The sequence below is a fragment of the Stenella coeruleoalba genome, assembly GCF_951394435.1.
Source record: "Stenella coeruleoalba genome assembly, chromosome: 19".
Classification (NCBI taxonomy): domain Eukaryota; kingdom Metazoa; phylum Chordata; class Mammalia; order Artiodactyla; family Delphinidae; genus Stenella; species Stenella coeruleoalba.
This window is the reverse complement of record NC_137165.1, coordinates 1758370-1777986: the sequence shown is the minus strand read 5'-3', so window position 1 is coordinate 1777986 and position 19617 is coordinate 1758370. Positions and strand designations below refer to the sequence as shown.

Below are 19617 nucleotides of genomic sequence, written 5' to 3'. Positions count from 1 at the left end.
TGCTGCGCAGCGTGGTCAAAAACAAAAGAATGCAAATGCATCAGACACACGTGACTTAAACCAGGCTGAAGGCCGCTGTCTTGGAGGGGACGGGACAGAGGTGGGGCAGGGGCCCTGGATTAGGGCCGAGAGCTTCCCTCTCCCGTCCAGCTCCAGCCCCGCCCGTCAGGGCCCCCCGGGCCTTGGGGGTGGTTTTCCGGCTTGGCTTGCTGACTGCAACACCGCCAGGAGGTTTGGCGAGACCTCTGGGGACCTGAGCGCGGTGCGCCCACTTCGCCTGCAGTCCTCAGCGAGATGTTCCTGTGCAGACTTTCGTCGGTGCTTTTTCTGCTTAGTAATAGCGCGCCTGATACCACTGGCTGGGTCAGCTCTGGGGCACGAGTGGTGCCCAGTTGATGGACTGGCCACAGTGGTCCCGAGGGGTCCTGCTCATTCCTGCTCACCCAGAAAGGGTGCGTCTCGGGCGCGGAATGACTCGTTGCTGAGCTGCCTTGTAACGGGTGTAGATGGTGAAGCTGTAGGTCAGTGTCTGTTTGCCCTTTTGCGCTACTCTTCCCACCTGCACCGGCCGTCTGTTCACTCTGGCAGGTGGAATCACCGCCGTGCTCCTGGCTTCGGGTCACTTGGTAAAGCCAGGGACGAGGACTGCCCAGTTCAGCCGAAGGGTCTGCAACTCCCAGGTCAGAACCGCCCTCATTAAAGGGGCGAGAGTGAAGCTGGGTAGCGGCCACCGTGGAGGCCCCAGCACGACCGCGTGCCAGATGCTGGCCTTGGACAGGGGACGTCGCCCCGAGCACCTCGTTTCTCCTCTTTAGTTAATTCTGGGTTTTTCTTACTGAAATCATGGTATGAGGGGAAACGGAGACCTACCTGAAGCAGGAGGCCGCCAGAGGGCCCGCGAGTGTGATCGGGTCGTCTGAGAGGGGCCTTGACCCCACTTGCGTCCCGACTGCTCCCCAGCCACGCCTGGCCAGCCCTTCACCCATCGGCGCCCAAGACCCCCAACCTTGGTTGGACACAGGCCTGCAGCGGAGTCCTGGCGCGCTCGGGCTCAGTGATGCTGGACCTTGTGTCCAGGACCTCTGGGTCGGGGGTGCCTCGCTTTGTGCTGGGTTAACGCTCCCGCTGCTGCCTGTGAAGCAGGTACTCTGGAACCCCTGTTTTATAGGGGAGGGGGCCAAGGCCGCCCCGCCTCCAGCCTGCCCCCTTGCTGACCCTCCGCTGCCATCACAGCTGCTCACCGCTGAGAGCACTCAGGCCAGGGAGCTCCTGAGTCAAGTGACCTAACGGCCCTCGGGGAAGCCAGTCTCCTGCCCTGTGACCCTCTGTGCTCGGAGACCGAGACTGTGTGAGCACCCACGAGGCCTGGCCCTGCACCCAGAGGTACACACTAGCACCTCCTCTGGCCCGTGCTGGCCCTCAACCAAGGGAGGCCTCCGAGCCTGTCCCCACTTCTTGTCCCTAATCCCAGTTGGAAGGGGGACACACACGGGATGGGAAGGAGAAGCAGCACAGGCCTGGCACAGCTGCGGTGGCCTCACCACCAGCACACGTGGCCCCAAGCCCTCTCCGGCCTCGTCTGCCATGTGTGGTGACAGGAAGTTAGCCATGGCCATGGCTCCTATGGGGACACCGAGACGCGGGGTCCTGCCCTCCACTTCTGGGGCCACGTTTCTCTGCACACTCACAGTGCTGGCCGAAGGGCTGTGTGGCAGCCCCGCCCGTCCCGGAAAGCACAGTGGGCTCCAGGGGGCAGGCTTTGGAGAAAAAACAGAACCCTAGCCAGCTGGTTCCGTTACTAAAGCAAGACATCGCTCTAGGGATCCTGTAACATCCTCCCCCCACGTAACCAACTTTTCTAATTCAATCTATCGCCTCCAGGCTGATCCCAAGCTCCTCTGGTCAACTTTACAGAACCTCAAGTGGTTGCATGTAAGAGCCCAACATGAGTCCCGTGGACGTTTGAAGTTTTCCTTTTTATTCTAGTTCACAGTTCTTGAGGCATAGCTTTGCTTCATCAGAAAGGATACCAGAGCGAGGAGAGACACCTGGGAGGGGAGGCAGACAACCTCCCCCCCGACCCAGCCAGCTTCAGGGAGAGTGCAGTCAGCGAGTGCGGCTGGTGCCAACACCGCGGGGGCTGGGCCCAGCAGCAGCCAGGGGACACCCTCAGCTCCGGGCCAGGTGGGCAGCACACACACCCTCAGCTCCCCCAGCTGGAGAAGAGCCTTCCCCCAGGTGAGCCCCCGCTGGCCCACGTTAGAGAGCAAACCAGACACACAGCATGGAAAACGCCAGCCTGTCAGCCAGCCAAAAGCTGCATCCCGAGGGTTCCAGGCGACTCCGGCTCCTGGGGGACCACAGGCCGTGCCCACCGCCCAGCACCAGCAGCCTGGAGGAGCCTGCACCCGAGGGGAGCGTGACTCACCCTTGGGACAGAAAAACAGAGGCAACCTTACCCCTGCCCGGGACTCACTGTGGCTACCGCGGGCCGAGGCCCTGGGATCGGCCCTGAGGCCGAGGGGTGAGTGCGAGTGCGGGCCGCCCAAGCTCGCGCTGACCCGTTCGGGGTAAAAGCAAGGGCAGGGTGCTCTCGACGCCCTGGAGGGAGGCGTCCGCCTGGGCCCGCGCCTCTAGAGCAGCCTCTCGGGGGCCCGCAGGCCCCAGTACAGCGCACAGCCCATGTCGTCGATGTCCTCTTCCCGCAGGCCGTCCAGGAGATTCACGCCACGGCTGAAGTGGCAGGGCAGGCTGGCCTGCTCCAGGCTGCCGACGAGCAACTCCAGGGCCTGCAGGAAGTGCTCCGCCAGGGCCTCCTCAGCCCAGTCCGCTTCCTGCTCGCCCAGGTGCAGAACTACCTGGGTCAGGGGGCCGCGGCCCAGCCGCCCCAGTGCCGGGTGGCCACGACAGACGCCGCAGAGCAACAGCAGCAGCCGCCGGCGGGTCCCGGCGTCGCGCTCATCCAGGGCCCGCAGCTGGGCGGCCTCTGCCGGGTACCAGTCCTGTAGCCAGAGGTTGCCGGCCAGCCCCTCCAGGGGCCAGGCCAGCAGGAGGTCTCCGGCCTGGGCGCCGGCAGTGGACAGGAGCACAGCCACGGGGAGCTCCAGACACTCGTGCTGCACCTCGAGCAGCAGTTCCTCCGAGGCCACGCGCGGCCGGATCAGGCACCCGAGGAGGCTGCCGATGGCTGGCCAGTTGACGGAGGCGGTCAGGGCCTTGCGGAGCAGCTCCAGCAGGACCCGGGGGGAGAGGTAGCCGCCCACCAGGAAGCGGTCCCAGGGGCTGCTCCCGCGGGGGTGGAACTCCAGCTGAGTCCTGCGCACGGCCCAGCAGCGAGGGTCCTGGGCTACGGTGTCCACGCCAGGCACCAGGCTCCACAGGCCAGGCTCCAGCACCAGGGGCACCAGGAGACGCACGGGGTCGGCGGCCCCCGCCTGTAGCCCGTCGTAGAGCGGCCCGCCAGGCACGAGTGCCCCGAAGGGCAGTTCTGGGAACTTGTTCCGCAGGTAGGCCTGCAGCTCCAGGGCAATGTCGCCGGCCAGCTGCTTGGCCAGAGCCACATGGGCCACCGGCATGGTCACGTGGTCCCGCTCGAACGCCAGCAGCTTCTCCTGGAACGTCAGGCACACCGACGGCGCTGGGGAGCAGGGCTGAGGCGACGTCGGGGGATCTGCGTCTGCGGGCCCCTCTGTAGAGTGAAGGGCCGGGGGTCGTGTCAGAGGCACTGTAACGTGACCACCTGAGAAAGCACCAAGCTCAGGTCCTCACGCACAGCGAGCACTTGATGACGGGTTCTCATCGTCCTACGCCCTGAGGCCGAGACGGCTCCATGCAGGGTGGGAAACTGGCCCCCACCTGAGGGCCCCGCCGTCCTAATGCTGCCACCTTGCTCCAGTGCCACCCCGTTCTGGTGTCTGGAGCCTCGGCACCACCCAGGAGGGGGAAGGACAGACAAATGCGTCATTGAACACTCAGGGAGCCCGTGGTCCTGGGGGAAGAGGGACCCAAATGGGTCACACAGTCAGTCAGGGGCAGGGCCTGGCTGCATCTCCTGAACCTGACCACCAAAAGGGGACCCACCCAGGTCAGACAGGAAGGAGTGCCACTCACCTGGGGCTGAGGGTGAGGGGGCCGGGGGTGGCACGGGCTGGCTGAGGGCTGCGGGCCGCGGCTGGGGCTGGAGGCGTGGTGTGGCCTTGAGCAGGCTCAGCTCCTGCCAGCTGTCCTCCAGGCACGTGGAGTCCCGCTTGGCGTCATCCTCATCCCGAGGGCTGGTGGCCCTGTCGATGAGCTGCAGGCAGAGTGACAGAGGAGACAGCTGAAGCCCGGGCAGGAACGGCAGAGCCGAGGGCAAAGCCAGGCTGGTGGGGTAGAGGCAGGTGCGGCCTCGGGCAGTCCCACCATCGCCGCCCCGCTCTGGGAGCCCCGGGGTCACCGGGCCAGCCCAGCCTTACCCGCTTCACAGCCAGGGTGGCAATGCCCAGCACAGCAGCTCCGCCCACCCCCAGAACCAGGCGCGCGTTGGCCAGAAGGAAGTCCACAGCACCGCCCAGCACCTCGCTGTCACGCCGCTTGCCCCGATTCTGGGAGAACTCCGCCATGGTCAGCGTGCCTGTGAGGGAGCCAGGGTGCGGGGACTGCTCAGCGAGGGGGCCAGCCTGGCAGCAGGGCAGGTGCTCTGGCTGCCATCACGCTGGGATCACTGAGGCGAGCCCTCAAGGGGCCTTCCTGAGAATTTCTGAGGAGAAAGGGGCCACTTGCAGAGTTTCTTGGGAGGAGACTGGCAGCTGCAAACAACCCCCCCCAGACAGGGGGGCTCAAGGCCCCAAGGCCCACGGCAGGTCAGAGGAAGGGGACGATCTCCCCCATCCCACCCTCCAGGCCCCCCGACGTCGCGAAAGACCGTGAGGTGGATCTTATCGACACCACCCCCATTCTACAAGGAAATGGGCTGCTGGCCCACACAGCGAGTGCTGGGGACTCAGACCCACAAAACCTCTGGACTCTTACCCACCCCTATGGCCAGGTCCTAGGAGCGGCCTCATCTTGGTTCCTAACCAGGGCTGGCACTGCAGGAGGAAACCAAGGCCCAGAGAAGACCACGGCTTGAGGTCCCAGGCAGCCTGCCCCGGACAGCCACTCAGGCCTTGGGGGGACCTCAGTGAAGCTCAGGGGGCCAGTTGCCCCCCAAATCTCAGCAAGGCAGCCCCCAGAGACAATGCTACCAGGTCAGAGAGCAGGACAAGTGAGATGGCCCAGGCTGCCCTGCGGGCAGGAGCTTCCTGTCAACAGGTATTGCCAGACAGTGTTGAAGGCCCCGCTGCAGCAGGGTAACTCAAGACCACAAACAGGGCTCGCCCAGTGCCCTGGACAGGGGCCTCTTGCCTCTCGTACTTGGGACAATGGTGGGTGGGAAGCCGACCTCGGCTGCTGGGAGCCCAGGCAACAGAAGGTAAGCTGAGGGCCGGAATGCCCCAGATGAGGTTTGCTCATCTGTAAGATGGAGCAGGTGGGGTGAGGAAAGGTCCAACGTGAGGAGCCCCAGTGTGGGGCTGGGAAGGCAGGTACCTCTGCCAGGCCAGTGCGCTAAGCCCCAGCTTCAGATTCTTACAGGGGACCTGCCCTCAGGTCCCAAGCACTGAGGAGGTGTGACCAGGGGACAAGCCCAGGGGACCAATCAGATGGCCAAAAAGGACTGTCTCGCTGAGGACGCCCGAACAGATGACCCTGAGCTCAGAACCAACTCAACCCCAAGGACTTCTGTCGCCCTGCTCGCGGCGGGTGCCCGGGCTCGGTTGCCAGGTGGGGCCGGCAGCCCCGCACCCCGCCCCACCCGGCTCCCAAGCTAAAAATAGGCAAGAAGGCCGGGGGGTGACCCAGCGTGGCCCCGCGGCGGCTTCCTCGTCGGGGATCAGTACTGCCACCCGCCTCCAAGCTGTAAAGCGCTCAAACACCCTGCCTGCCTGAGCTGGGTCGCGCAGACCCCAACCAGGAAGGGGAGAGGGCGAGGCCGGGCGGCCCCTCCTCCAAGCCCCGGCCGCGAGGGTCACCGCGGCCCTGGGAACGCCGGGATGGACCCGGGAGGGACCCAGGACGGGACTCGACCTCTGCCCGGCCCCGGCTCTTCGCCGGTGCCCCCTTTTCTGGCAGGGACCGCGCGGCTGGCGGAGGCCACGCCCCGTGCCCCGGCCGTACCTGCGTCGCTGCTTCGCCGCCCCAGCCGGGGTACGCAGGGGGCCGCTTGGGCCGCGCCACTGGCCCACCTAGGAATGGAACGTGGAGGACCTAGGAGCCGAACGCCGAGGCCGGGTTCGGCCGAGAGCCCGGCGCTCGCAGACGGGCAGGCCTCGGCTCCAATCGGAGCGCTCGAGGTCCGCGCCCACGTGCCACCCTGAGGCCGCCTCGGCCAATGGCGGCCGCGCGCTCCTCGGGGCGGAGCTCCCCGGCGCGCTCCGTCTTAAAGAAGCAAGGCAGCGATCCCGGCCGCGGCTAGGAGAGACGCGAGCCTTTTCCGCGCCGGGCACGCACCCAGCGGAGCCCTTGGTCACTGTGGTCTGCAGCCGCCTCTCCCGTGAAGGGAACACTAGCCCTGTCACCTACTGGGGCCGCCATGTGCCGGCCCGGGGACGCCTCCCTCGGGGGGCGAGCGGGCACGTAACCGCGCACCCGGGGGTCGCCTCCGAGCGGGGACGCCGAGGAGCGCGGGCGCTTCCCCCAAGCGAGCGTCTCCCGGAAGGAGGCCCGAGGCTCGGAACGAGGACCCGGGCGTCCTGTTGCTGCTTCCCCCGCGCGCCCGCGCCTGGGCCCGAACCACCGGGGTCCTGGGCGCCGGCCAGCTAAGGGGACAGAGCCGCGGGCCGAGAAGGCCCTGCGGGGCACAGGCGCGCCGTACTCTTCGAGTCCCCGCGCCCCAAAGGCTGGCCCCGGGCGCGTCCGGAACTTAGGGCTGGGCAGCGGCGGACTGAGGGGTGGGGCCAGCGCGCTCCCCGCCCCGTGCGCCCCGCCCCGCCGGCATCCCGCTCCCCGCTCCCAGCAGCCGAGCGCCGCCATGGAGGCTACCGGGGTGTTGCCGTTCGTGCGCGGCGTAGATCTCAGCGGCAACGACTTCAAGGTGAGCCTCGGGACGGCGGACGGGCCCCCCAACCCGCCCATCCGCTTTCTACGCGCCCGGGACCGCGGACGGGCTCGCCCGGGCCCCGCCCCGAACCGACACCCCTAGGTCTCCGTCTGGCGCCCGCGAAGGAGACCCAGGGCGGGCCGGGCGGGCGCACGCGGGGTCTCGGAGCCGCTTCGGGGTGCGTGGGGAACCCCCACCGGGCCCCTGCCTGGCGCCTGGCCCCGCCCGACCAGCTGGTGGCCCGGGTCGGAGCTCTTGCTCCCGCCTCCCCAGTCCTCCCTCCCCTCCCCTGTGACGTCACACGCCCAAGCCGGGCCCTGACTCACGGCCGCGCCGCCGGCTCTGCCCTGCCCCCGCCTGCTACCCCCATCTTGTGTGGCCTTGGGCAAGTCACTTCCCCTCCTCGAGCCTCGTTTTCTCGTCCGGTGAAGGGGCTTAAAACTAGTCCTCTGGAGGCAGGGGTTAGTTGCTGTGGAGAGGTTTGTGTCGAGCAGCTGGGCGAGGGCTTGGGTAGCAGTTGTCTGAGCAGCTGCTGGACTGATTGACCCGGGCCACCAGGAACCCGAGCCCAGCCCTCCAGCCAGTGGGGGGACTGGGGGGCACAGTGGTTCTGGAGGCCCGAGAATGAGACTGGCAGGGTTAGGGCTGGTGACCAGAGACGAGGCCCCGAGAGTTGGCCTGGCTCCTGGAGGATGGTCCAGGCTGCAGGGTGGGGTGTGGGCAGGCTCAGGCTGGGGGCAGTGTAGCGTGAGCCTGGGTCGGCAGCGTCCCGCGGCCCCAGCTGTAGCTGGGGTCGGGGGTTGGGCCAGGGCCGAGGAGACAGGCCGCCTTCCTGCGTTTAACCCACGTGTGCGCACTTGACCCCAGGCACAGGTGGCCACTTCTCTCTGCCCCCATCCCAACCATGCTCATCTGGAGTCCCCGTGTGTCCTCTCCAGACTGGGAGAGTCTGAGTCACCTGCTGGGAATGTGCCCGGAGGGGGAAGGGGACGCCAGCCAGGGGCGCTGAAGGCCCTTGCTGCCCAGGCTCCTGGCCACAAGGGCGGGGGCTCCCGAGGTGGGCGTTTGAATATGGGGAACAAAGGGCTGAATGAACTAACGAGTAAGGCTGTGCCTGTGCAGGGTGGGGCGCTGGGACCTTACAAGGGGAGTCGACCTTGCTACTAGTGGCCATACGCTGATGCCAGGCAGAAGCATTTGGCTGATGTAACCACACAGCTAGGTGTGCGGGTGGCACCTGGAATAAGGTTTTTTGGGGCCGAGAACACAGCAAGAGAGACAGATTCTAGAAAAGCAGCCGTCCTGACCATTAGTCGTTCCTTATGATGCTTTTGTCATCAGGGGGTTTTATTAGTTCTATTCTATGGGCGAGGAAATTGAGGCATAGAGTGGCAGAGTGACTTGTCCAGGGTCACACAGCTAGTGAGAGGTGACTGTTGCTCTCAAAGGCTTCCGTGGGCAGTGGGGGCCACTGGGCGGTAGAACAAGGGTACCCTGTCCCAGACCAGCCTTACCACGACATACTCCTCAGGGTGGCTACTTCCCTGAGAATGTCAAGGCCATGACTAGTCTGCGATGGCTGAAGCTAAACCGCACCGGCCTCTGCTACCTGCCGGAGGAGTTGGCCGCCCTGCAGAAGCTGGTAAGAGGCTCTGGGCAGGCAGGGAGGGTCGCTGTGGATGGGGCTGGCCAGGTGGGGAGAAACTGCACAGAACACAGACATCACAGAGGAGGATGTTGACCGCAGCAAAACTGGTGGAGAGGGAGTGAGTACCCCATCCCGGCAGGTGTGCAAGAAGAGTCTGGGTCTGTGAGGGAGGGAAGTTGCAGAAATGGACTGGGCCTCTGTAGCTGAGGGCCCCCTGGATGGGGCAGCGTTGTGGTGGTAGATGGGGGCTCCGTGGATGCCCCACCACCCTGCTGAGCCCTTCTCCCCGTCCCTGCCCAGGAGCACCTGTCGGTGAGTCACAACAACCTGACCACGCTCCACGGGGAGCTGTCCAGCCTGCCGTCGCTGCGGGTGAGTGCCGCCCCAGGCCACAGACCTCGGGCCGGGGCCTGAGGGTCGGGCCAGCACCTCTCTGCACCCGCACTCTGGGGGGAGAGCATGCGGTAATGCCGTGTCGAGTGACCGTCGGGGAAGCGCTGAAAAACCCCAAATGCCACCCCGTTTGAGTAACAAGTATTATAGCAGTTGTGAGCAGCTGAGCGCTGTTCCAGCTGATTCATGAGAGCTTTTTATGTGATCTTCACCTCCTCCAAGTTCACAGATGAGGACACTTGGCCACGGAGGCAGGTCGCACAGCTGCAGTGGTAGAGCCGGGGTAGGGTGGGGCTTGTCCAGGAGGGCAGGTGGGCGGGGCAGTTCACTTGGGCCTCTGCTCTCCTTGGAGCCCCCATCCCAGACCCTCAGGTCTCGTCGAGGGTTATTCCCATCCAAGGTCGGAGCCCTGAGATGTTAAGGGCACAGTGTCTGGACTCGAGTTTAAATCTGAGCTCTGCCACTTCCCGGCCGCATGACCTTGGACGAGTTCCTTCCACTTCCCGAGATGGTCCAGCAGTGACCGCCATGAAGCAACACGGTGGCGCCACACAGACGCTGGGGCTGAGGGAGCAGCAGCGGTGGCTCTTGTTAGCGTTTTTGTCACTTGCAGTCATGCTGCCATCACCTGGCCTGTCCCCTCCCCACCAGCCATCCTGCACTAACTTCCTGCACTTTGGAAGCGTGAGCAAGTTTCAGCCCTAAGGGGAGAGAAAACGGACTTGCTTTGAGTCTGCGCTCTGACCTTTTTTTTTTTTCTTTTTTCTTTTTTTTTTTTTTGCGGTACGCGGGCCTCTCACTGTTGTGGCCTCTCCCGTTGTGGAGCACAGGCTCCGGACGCGCAGGCCCAGCGGCCATGGCTCACGGGCCCAGCCGCTCCGCGGCATGTGGGATCTTCCCGGACCAGGGCACGAACCCATGTCCCCTGCATCGGCAGGCAGACTCTCAACCACTGCACCACCAGGGAAGCCCTGACCTGTCTTTGGTTCAACCTTCTTCTTTACTAGAAGCTCTGACTCAGAGCTCTATCCCTGTCTTGCCCTTTGGGGTTGGGAGAAAGAGGGATTATTCCATCAGGAAAGGTTCCCTGAGATTCCATGTGCTGGGCTCTGGGGCACATTTGAGTTGGGTTTTGAGGTATAAATAGGAGCTCATTGGTAGTCTAGAAAAGGCTTGCCAAGTAGATTATGAGCAAAAGCCAGAGTGGGAGAGCACTCAGACCTGGCCTTGGTGGACTTCTGGAGGTGGTGTCTCCCCCGATCCCTGTTTCTCCTGGGGAGTGGAAGCTAGGAGTCACAGATTCTCATGGTGTATCCCCAGGCCATCGTGGCTCGAGCCAACAGCCTGAAGAATTCCGGAGTCCCCGATGATATCTTCAAGCTGGATGACCTCTCGGTTCTGGTCAGTGGTTATCTGCCACCTGGCCCTTGTGCCAGCCCCACCATTCAGTGCCCACCCACTACGCTGGACCCTGGGGCCGTGGTGATCCTGTTCTACAGACACAGACACCTGACATTTATAGAGGGCGGTGCCTTGTCCAAGGTCGCTTATGGAGTCAGATCCCTAACCTAGGCCTCCTTCCGCCCGGGGTCGCACTGTCTCTCTCTGCCCTGAAGCCCCCTCCTCTGCTCCCCTCTCAGTGCCTGTCCTGACCCTCGAGCCCGGCGGAGGCCTGGCAGGGTGGGACCAGCCCTGACGCCCCTGACCCGGCCTCGCCCCTCCGCCCAGGACTTGAGCCACAACCAGCTGACGGAGTGCCCTCGCGAGCTGGAGAACGCCAAGAACATGCTGGTGCTGAACCTCAGCCACAACAGGTGCGTAGCGGGTGGGCTGGGCGGTCCGGGGCCGGTCCTGGAGGTGGGAGTGCGGCCCTGACCCGGCAGCCCTCCGCCCGCAGCATCGACGCCGTCCCCAGCCAGCTCTTCATCAGCCTCACCGACCTGCTGTTCCTGGACCTCAGCGAGAACCGCCTGGAGAGCCTGCCCCCCCAGATGCGCCGCCTCGTGCACCTGCAGACGCTCGTGCTCAACGGGAACCCACTGCTGCACGCCCAGCTCCGGTGGGCGCCCACCTGGCCCTCCCGACCAGGGCCCCGGCCTTGCTGGGGGTCGCGTCCCGGCCACCGTCGGCCTCGTGCTGCGGGCCCGCTCAGCCCCGGGCCCCAGCCCCCGGCCTGAACGCCGCGTCTCCCCACAGGCAGCTCCCGGCCATGACGGCCCTGCAGACCTTGCACCTGAGGAACACACAGCGCACCCAGGGCAACCTGCCCACCAGCCTGGAGGGCCTGAGCCACCTCGCAGGTTGGCAGTCCCTGGGGACTCCTCAGCCCCTCACTTTATCACAGAGGAGGGGATGGTACCCTGCTTCAGTGAGCATCTCTAGGGGGAAGGGGGTGCGGTTCTGTCACATCTCCTTCCGTTGTCACCGTGATGACTGGGAGTAACACCAAGTTACGCGTAGGCTTTGTGCGTAGACCCCCTTCTCTGAGAAACCGGGAGGTGAGGCCTTGTACCTGAGGCCACAGAGCCAGGAGGGGGAGCCGGGGTTCACACAGGCCTGCCGCCCCTGGAGCCCACCGCAGGGGCCCCGACTGACGCGCCCGCCCCGCGCCCAGATGTGGACCTGTCCTGCAACGACCTGACGCGGGTGCCCGAGTGCCTGTACACCCTCCCCAGCCTGCGGCGCCTGAACCTCAGCGGCAACCAGATCACGGAACTGTCCCTCTGCATCGACCAGTGGGTGCACGTGGAGACCTTGAACCTGTCCCGCAACCAGCTGACCTCACTGCCCGTGCGTTGGGGCCCAGGGAGGGCGGGAGGCTGCCGGCCGCCCCGCGCCCGGCCCTGACCCGCCCCTGCCCGTGCTGCCTCTAGTCGGCCATCTGCAAGCTGGCCAAGCTGAAGAGGCTGTACCTGAACTCCAACAAGCTGGACTTCGACGGGCTGCCCTCGGGCATCGGCAAGCTGTCCAGCCTGGAAGAGTTCGCGGCTGCCGACAACAGCCTGGAGCTGATCCCCGAGAGCCTCTGCAGGTGCCGGGCGGGGCTGGGCGGGGCACGCGGCCCCCCCACCTGCCCCTGTGGGCTTCGGGCGGCGTGGGAGACGGGAGGGCTTGCGTTGGCTTTGCGGGTGCGGCCCCCAGAGCAGCCTCGGGGGGGACGCGATAGGGATGCGGCCAGAAGGGCTCCACCGCCACCTGCATTTGGGACACAGTGCTGCTTCCGTCCCCTCCAAGAGGCCATAGCGCCCACCAGCATTGTCCCCGGCACTGAGGACGGGGGGCCTTCGGCAGCTTCTGGGTTAATTTGAGGGCAGAATGTGTTTTTTTTTTTTTCTTTGTTTGTTTTGCGGTACGCGGGCCCCTCACTGCTGTGGCCTCTCCCGTTGCGGAGCACAGGCTCTGGACGCGCAGGCTCAGCGGCCATGGCTCACGGGCCCAGCCGCTCCGCGGCATGTGGGATCTTCTCGGAGCGGGGCACGAACCCGCGTCCCCTGCATTGGCAGGCGGACTCTCAACTACTGCGCCACCAGGGAAGCCCCAGAACGTGTTTTTTGATGCCCTCTTGTTCACACCCAGGGGTCTTTAGTTCTCGGAAGGCCCCTTTGGAAGGTGCTGCCCTGTAGAAGCTGCAGAAAGACCCTCCTGGTCACTTAGCCACGAGGAGACCCCGGCCCCTCCCGTGTTTGCCGGCACCTTCAAGTTGGCTGGTTTCCTAACTAGCTGGCCTGCTTAGTCTCTCTGGCCCTATTGCCTCCCCAACCCAGGATTGGAAGGCCCCCGGCTCCCCGTCTGTCACCCCCCTGAGGCCCAGCTATGTCGTCACAGGTGCACGAAGCTGAGGAAGCTGGTCCTGAACAAGAATCGCCTGGTGACCCTCCCGGAGGCCATCCACTTCCTGACGGAGATCGAGGTTGGGCAGGCAGCTGGTACTGGGGGGAGGGAGGAACGGGAGAGGTGCGGACAGACCCCCAGAGAAGACTGAGCAAAGGGCTCCTGGAGGGGTGGCTGGTGCCAGGGTGAGGAGGGGGTGACCCACGTCCTGTGTCCACATCACACTCGACATCATCACTTAAGCCTCATAACCAGCCAGTCTGCGAGGTCACACTTCACAGACGGGAAAGCCCAAGCCCGTGAGGGTGGCTGCAGGATGAGAACCTGAGCCCTTTGGCCCCGGGGGTTGCAAAGAGCAGGGCTTTGGGGTGGCCGTGAGGTAGAACTCGGGCTCAGCGCCGGCTCCGCTCGCCCCACGAGGCAGGTCCTGGACGTGCGGGAGAACCCCAGCCTGGTCATGCCCCCCAAGCCCGCTGACCGCACCGCCGAGTGGTACAACATTGACTTCTCGCTGCAGAACCAGCTGCGGCTGGCGGGAGCCTCCCCTGCCACGGTGGCCGCGGCGGCGGCTGGTGAGCAGGGGAAGGTCTGGCCTGGCAGTGGGGGCTCCTCCCTGGGCCTCAGCTTACCCGTCTGTAAATTGGGTGGGACACGCTTTCTGGATGCGGGGCGTGGGGTTGGCCCCTGGTTGGCTGGACGCCCCAGGCGGGGTAGGGGGCAGCCAGGTCAGCTGTGTACCCCTCCCCTCAGCAGGGAGTGGGCCCAAGGACCCCCTGGCTCGCAAGATGCGGCTGCGGAGGCGCAAGGACTCAGCCCAGGATGACCAGGCCAAGCAGGTGCTGAAGGGCATGTCGGACGTGGCCCAGGAGAAGAACAAGAAGCAGGAGGTAAGCCGGGCCGGGGCTCAGGCTCTGCTCAGCAGTGCGGCCCCGGGCCCAGCGGGAGAGGGGGCCCTGAGCTGGGTCGCAGGCGGGCCAGCGCGAGGGGCTGCGCAGTCAAGCCAGCGTCGTGCCTGTGATCCCAGGAGAGCATGGACTCTGGAGCACCTGGGGGCAAGGTGCGGCGCTGGGACCAGGGCCTGGAGAAGCCGCGCCTCGACTACTCCGAGTTCTTCACGGAGGACGTGGGCCAGCTGCCTGGCCTGACCATCTGGCAGATGGAGAACTTCGTGCCCGTGCTGGTGGGGGAAGCCCTCCACGGCAGGTTCTACGAGGCCGACTGCTACATTGTGCTCAAGGTGCGGGGCAGGGGGCTGCGAGGCCCGACCTGGACGGCTCAGAACCGCCCGCTTCCAGCCGTGTTCCGGGGGAGGGTGGGCGGCGAGGTCTCTGCCCGGGAGGCTGCCCAGCAGAAGCCTGGCGGGGGCTGACCCAGCCACTGCCCTGGCCTTCAGACCTTTCTGGATGACAGCGGGTCTCTGAACTGGGAGATCTACTACTGGATCGGCGGGGAGGCCACACTTGACAAGAAGGCGTGCTCTGCCATCCACGCCGTCAACCTGCGCAACTACCTGGGCGCCGAGTGCCGCACGGTGCGCGAGGAGATGGGCGAGGAGAGTGACGAGTTCCTGCAGGTGCGGAGGGGCAGGGGCGGGGCCGGAGCCGACGGCCGGTGGGCGGGGCTGACTGAACCGTATCAGGTGCTGAGCCCCGCGATGGCAGACGGCGGGGACGGATGGACTGAGGTCAGGGAAGTGAGGTGAGGCCACCAGTTGGGAGCCTGGGTCAGTGGAGGCAAGTCCTGGCTCAGGTGAGGGTAAGGAGACCAGGCTAGTTTGGGAGCTGGAAACTGGGTTGGTGGCGGTGCAGGAGACCAGGAGGGATGAGGAGCTGGGACTACAAGCTGCCAGAGGGTGGCGCACCGGCCGGCCACGAAGGAGGCGGGGCCAGGGGCGGGGCCAGAGTCCAGGGGGCTGGGTTGGTGACAGGCGCCGGCCTGCCTGCCAGCTAGTCACATGTAGGTACCTACACGAGATGAGACGAGATTGTGGGTACTTCCACCTGAGTTTGCCTTCTTCCATAAACTCGCCCGGTCCTGTCCCCTGATACGCGCGTGTGTAAGCATGCTGTGTCCGGACACGAGCAGACGCGTTCACGGTTATGTACGTCGTACCACCCCGTGTGCGTTTACGTCTGTAGACGCAGATCTTGTATTTTTAACATCGTCGTGGATTCACAGCATCTGACTCGGCTACACGCAAGTCCGCCCCTCCTGACAGGTGGTGTTGGGTGGGGGTCGGGGGGCCAGCTCAGTGAAAGTCCACATGTTCCAAACGCAGGTATTTGACAACGACATTTCCTACATCGAGGGTGGAACAGCCAGTGGCTTCTACACTGTGGAGGACACGCACTACGTAACCAGGTGAGGGGCGTGTGGGCGGCAGTGACCTGGACTCAGCTGGGCAGGATGGGGGGAGGGTATTGGGGTAGATCTGCCCCTTGGTGCCCCCGCCAAGCCACTCTTGCTCTGGCCCCCAGGATGTACCGTGTGTATGGGAAAAAGAACCTCAAGTTGGAGCCCGTGCCTCTTAAGGGGGCCTCCCTGGACCCAAGGTGAGCCCCATGACGTGAGGTGGGGTGCTTCACCCCGAACCTTCTCCCCATCGGTGGGGGGCAGGGCTTGGCTCTAGACAGAGAGGCCTTCCAGCCCGTGTCCTGCAGAGCTTGGCAGGAGGTCCTGCAAGGAGGGATTTGGGGCGGGGTCAGAGGCATGGGGGCGGTCGTTGCCGTGGCCAGTGGCAGCCCCTCCCACTCCTCCTGTCCAGGTTTGTTTTCCTGCTGGACCAAGGGCTGGACATCTACGTGTGGCGGGGGGCCCAGGCCACGCTGAGCGGCACCACCAAGGCCAGGTAAGAGGACTGTGACTTGCCCAGATGTGCTGGGGTGTACCGTGCAGAGGAAAACTGTCACCCAGGGAGGAGGCGTGGGCTTCATCACTAAGGCTTCGCACCCGCCCTCAGGCTCTTTGCAGAGAAAATTAACAAGAACGAACGCAAAGGGAAGGCGGAGATCTCGCTGCTGGTACAAGGCCAGGAGCCCCCAGAGTTCTGGGAGGCGCTGGGCGGGGAGCCCTCCGAGATCAAGCAGCACGTCCCCGACGACTTCTGGCCGCCCCAGCCCAAGCTGTATAAGGTGAACCGGGGGCACGGGGCTTGCCTGACTGCACTGGCCTCCTTCGGGACCTCGGCGGGGAGAGGGTGCCACCTTCTGGGCAAGGAGTAGCTCAGCACGGGTCTGAGGCAGGCTCTGAGTGGGGCCGGGGGGCACTGGTGTTGGGCTCTGTGCTTCCGGGAAGGCGAGGCTGGAGAGGGAGGCCAAGAAGCACCTGGGTGCCAGGCCTAGGGACCTGGCCTTTGTGCTGTAGGTGTTGTGGGCGGAAAGAGGACAGGTTAGAGAAACTCGTAAGGACCTGGAGAGGGCGGGTAGGGAAGGCACCGTCTACTAGTCATTCTTCCACTGATAGGGTTTTCTAGAAAGCATCTTGGGGTGGAGGGAGGAAGCCGGCCCGGAGAGGAGCAGGCTGTGGACCTGAGCGCAGGGGCCAGCCTGAAGCAGGGGCTGTTGTGGCCGAGGCTTGTGTTCCCCAGACCCAGCCTGGTTAAGCCCACCTCTTGCTCCTGCCAGGTGGGCCTGGGTCTGGGCTACCTGGAGCTGCCGCAGATCAACTACAAGCTCTCTGTGGAACATAAGATACGGCCCAGGGTGGAACTGATGCCTGGGATGCGGCTGGTGAGACGCACGGGGAGGAGGGCGTGGGGGCTGGATCCCTTCTTGCTGGTGGCCCTGGTCTTGACCTCCAGCCTCCGGGGCCCCGCAGCTGCAGAGCCTGCTGGACACGCGCTGCGTGTACATCCTGGACTGTTGGTCTGACGTGTTCATCTGGCTCGGCCGCAAGTCCCCGCGCCTGGTGCGCGCTGCCGCCCTCAAGCTGGGCCAGGAGTTGTGCGGGATGCTGCACCGGCCGCGCCATGCCGCGGTCAGCCGCAGCCTGGAGGGCACCGAGGCGCAGGTGTGCGATGCGGTGCCCCCGGAGTCCGCCTCCCCGAGATCCCGCGGGCGCGTTCTTGCCCTGACCCTCTGTGGACCGGTTGGTTACCCAGCTCCACAGCTTCCCGGGCCCCGCCCATGCCCCGCCCCCACCCCACTCCTAGTCCCCCTAGGTTGCTAGGCCACACCTCTCCCAATTCCTAGGCCCCACCCTGCTTCCCCAGGCCCCGCCTCCTCTGTCTCCCACTCCAGCTGTGCCTTCTCAGGTGTTCAAGGCCAAGTTCAAGAACTGGGACGATGTGTTGACTGTGGACTACACGCGCAATGCAGAGGCTGTGCTGCAGGGCCCGGGTCTCGCGGGGAAGGTGAAGCGTGACGCCGAGAAGAAAGATCAGATGAAGGCCGACCTCACCTCGCTTTTCCTGCCGCGGCAGCCGCGCATGCCTCTGGCGGAGGTGGGCATGGGGCTGGGGCGCAGGGCGGGCTGGCTGGGCTGGGCTGTCCCACCAGGACGGGTGGGGTCGCACGCAGGCAGAGCAGCTGATGGAAGAGTGGAACGAGGACCTGGACGGCATGGAGGGCTTCGTGCTCGAGGGGAAGAAGTTCGCACGGCTGCCCGAGGAGGAGTTTGGCCACTTCTACACGCAGGACTGCTACGTCTTCCTCTGCAGGTGCCTCCCCCGCGTGCCCCTCACGCCCCCCCCCCCGGTGCTGGGGGCTCAGCCCTGACCACTGCCCTCTGGCCCCACAGGTACTGGGTCCCCGTGGAGTATGAGGAAGAGGAGGAGAAGAAGGCGGGGGCTGAGGACGAGGGAGAGGAGGTGGCGGCCGAGGCGGAGGAGAAGCAGCCCGAGGAGGACTTCCAGTGCATAGTGTACTTCTGGCAGGGCCGCGAGGCTTCCAACATGGGCTGGCTGACGTTCACCTTCAGCCTGCAGAAGAAGTTTGAGAGCCTCTTCCCTGGCAAACTGGAGGTGTGCCGGCCGCACCCCCAGAACACGGGGAGGGGGTGTCCCTGGGACTCACCCAGGGGAGCCTTGCCCCCCCAGGGAGCTGCCCCTGACGGCTTCTGTGCCCCCAGGTGGTGCGCATGACACAGCAGCAGGAGAACCCCAAGTTTCTGTCCCATTTCAAGAGAAAGTTTATCATCCACCGGGGCAAGAGGAAGGCGGCCCAGGGAGCTCTGCAGCCAAGCCTGTACCAGATCCGCACCAACGGCAGCGCCCTCTGCACCCGGTGCCTGGCCGCGGGGAGCGGGCGCGGGCGGCCGGCGGGCCGTGTCCCGCCCGGGCTCCTTGCTGACCCCTGCCCTCCCCCAGGTGCATCCAGATCAGCACCGACTCTGGCCTTCTCAACTCCGAGTTCTGCTTCATCCTCAAGGTGGGGCCTGGCGCGGCGGGGGGCGGGGCTGCGGGCGGGGCGGGGCTGCGGGCGGGGCGTGACCTGGGCCCCCGCACACCCAGGTTCCCTTCGAGAGCGAGGACAACCAGGGCATCGTGTACGCGTGGGTGGGCCGGGCGTCGGACCCCGACGAGGCCAAGCTGGCGGAGGACATCCTGAATAGCATGTTTGAGGCCTCCTACAGCAAGCAGGTGAGCGGGGTGGTGGCGCACACTGGGTGGCTGGGGGTGGGCTGCCGGGCCTGCGCTGACCGACCTTTCCCCCAGGTCATCAATGAGGGCGGGGAGCCTGAGAACTTCTTCTGGGTGGGCATCGGGGCACAGAAGCCCTACGACGACGACGCCGAGTACATGAAGCACACGCGGCTCTTCCGGTGAGGACAGCCCCGCCCCAGCCCCCAGTGTCCCCTCAGTCCCGGCCCCGCTGCCGTGACCCTCGGCCTCTCCGTGACCCTTGACCCCAGGTGCTCCAACGAGAAGGGCTACTTCGCGGTGACCGAGAAGTGCTCTGACTTCTGCCAGGACGACTTAGCAGATGATGACATCATGCTCCTGGACAACGGCCAAGAGGTGAGAGCCCCTCGGCCCTGCCCCGGGGAGCCCTGCCGTCCCCGGATGGGAATTCTGAGGCCGGGTGGCCACCTCCCCCGCTGTCCCCACAGGTCTACATGTGGGTGGGGACGCAGACAAGCCAGGTGGAGATCAAGCTGAGCCTGAAGGCCTGCCAGGTGAGTGGGGGAGGGGCCGCGGCTGGGCCTGGGGGGAGGGGCTGAGGCTGCAGGTGCGCACTCACCCATCCCGCCCACCAGGTGTACATCCAGCACCTGCGCTCCAAGGAGCACGAGCGTCCCCGCCGCCTGCGCCTGGTGCGCAAGGGCAACGAGCAGCACGCCTTCACCCGCTGCTTCCACGCCTGGAGCACCTTCCGCCCGGCCCTGGCCTAGGGCCGCTGTCTGCCTGCCCTGTTGGCCACCACAGGCTCTGCGGAGGGAGAGAAAGGGCCTGTCTGTCCTCCACCTGACCCCAGTGCCACAGTCCCCAGCAGCAGCAACGAGAGTAACCCTGACCAGTGCCCCCAGGGGCCTGGGCAAGTGGATCTCCACCGTGAGCTCACGTGTGATGCCCCTTCTTCTGCCAGGGATAAAAGCAGGTGTGGTTGCCCTTTAAGAGATATTAAATGCTTTTATTTTCAATATTAAAAATCAGTATTTTTAATATTAAAATTGCTAATTTTAACAAAAT

General features: G+C 65.2%; 2 protein-coding genes across 2 annotated transcripts; one reads left to right on the top strand and one right to left on the bottom strand.

The window, feature by feature from the left end:
* Positions 1–1965: 1965 nt before the first annotated feature.
* MIEF2 (mitochondrial elongation factor 2) lies at positions 1966–6429 on the bottom strand. The gene is made up of 4 exons (XM_079904385.1): positions 6196–6429; positions 4455–4612; positions 4111–4291; positions 1966–3688 (listed from the first exon to the last, which is right to left on the bottom strand). Exons 2-4 carry the CDS (start codon positions 4599–4601, stop codon positions 2634–2636), a joined length of 1383 nt encoding a protein of 460 aa, XP_079760511.1. The 5' UTR covers positions 4602–4612; positions 6196–6429; the 3' UTR covers positions 1966–2633.
* FLII (FLII actin remodeling protein) lies at positions 6323–19563 on the top strand. The gene is made up of 30 exons (XM_079904381.1): positions 6323–7111; positions 8649–8759; positions 9066–9137; positions 10479–10559; positions 10887–10972; positions 11056–11217; positions 11355–11458; positions 11773–11948; positions 12032–12189; positions 12984–13068; positions 13414–13561; positions 13740–13876; positions 14014–14226; positions 14383–14562; positions 15268–15350; positions 15467–15541; positions 15754–15837; positions 15949–16120; positions 16613–16717; positions 16806–16997; positions 17242–17430; positions 17507–17646; positions 17727–17949; positions 18057–18211; positions 18295–18355; positions 18439–18567; positions 18643–18749; positions 18840–18945; positions 19038–19103; positions 19185–19563. The coding sequence occupies exons 1-30, from the start codon at positions 7049–7051 to the stop codon at positions 19317–19319; spliced, it is 3798 nt and encodes a 1265-aa protein (XP_079760507.1). The 5' UTR covers positions 6323–7048; the 3' UTR covers positions 19320–19563.
* The last annotated feature ends 54 nt before the right edge of the window (positions 19564–19617 follow it).

Coding starts and splice junctions, on each gene's coding strand:
- FLII (XM_079904381.1), top strand. CDS start 7,049: ATGGAGGCTACCGGGGTGTTGCCGTTCGTGCGCGGCGTAGATCTCAGC. Junction 16,998..17,241: donor TGGAGGGCACCGAGGCGCAG/GTGTGCGATGCG, acceptor GTGCCTTCTCAG/GTGTTCAAGGCCAAGTTCAA. Junction 18,212..18,294: donor GGCAGCGCCCTCTGCACCCG/GTGCCTGGCCGC, acceptor GCCCTCCCCCAG/GTGCATCCAGATCAGCACCG.
- MIEF2 (XM_079904385.1), bottom strand. CDS start 4,601: ATGGCGGAGTTCTCCCAGAATCGGGGCAAGCGGCGTGACAGCGAGGTG. Junction 4,292..4,454: donor CCACCCTGGCTGTGAAGCGG/GTAAGGCTGGGC, acceptor CTCTGCCTGCAG/CTCATCGACAGGGCCACCAG. Junction 3,689..4,110: donor CCCCTCACCCTCAGCCCCAG/GTGAGTGGCACT, acceptor TTCACTCTACAG/AGGGGCCCGCAGACGCAGAT.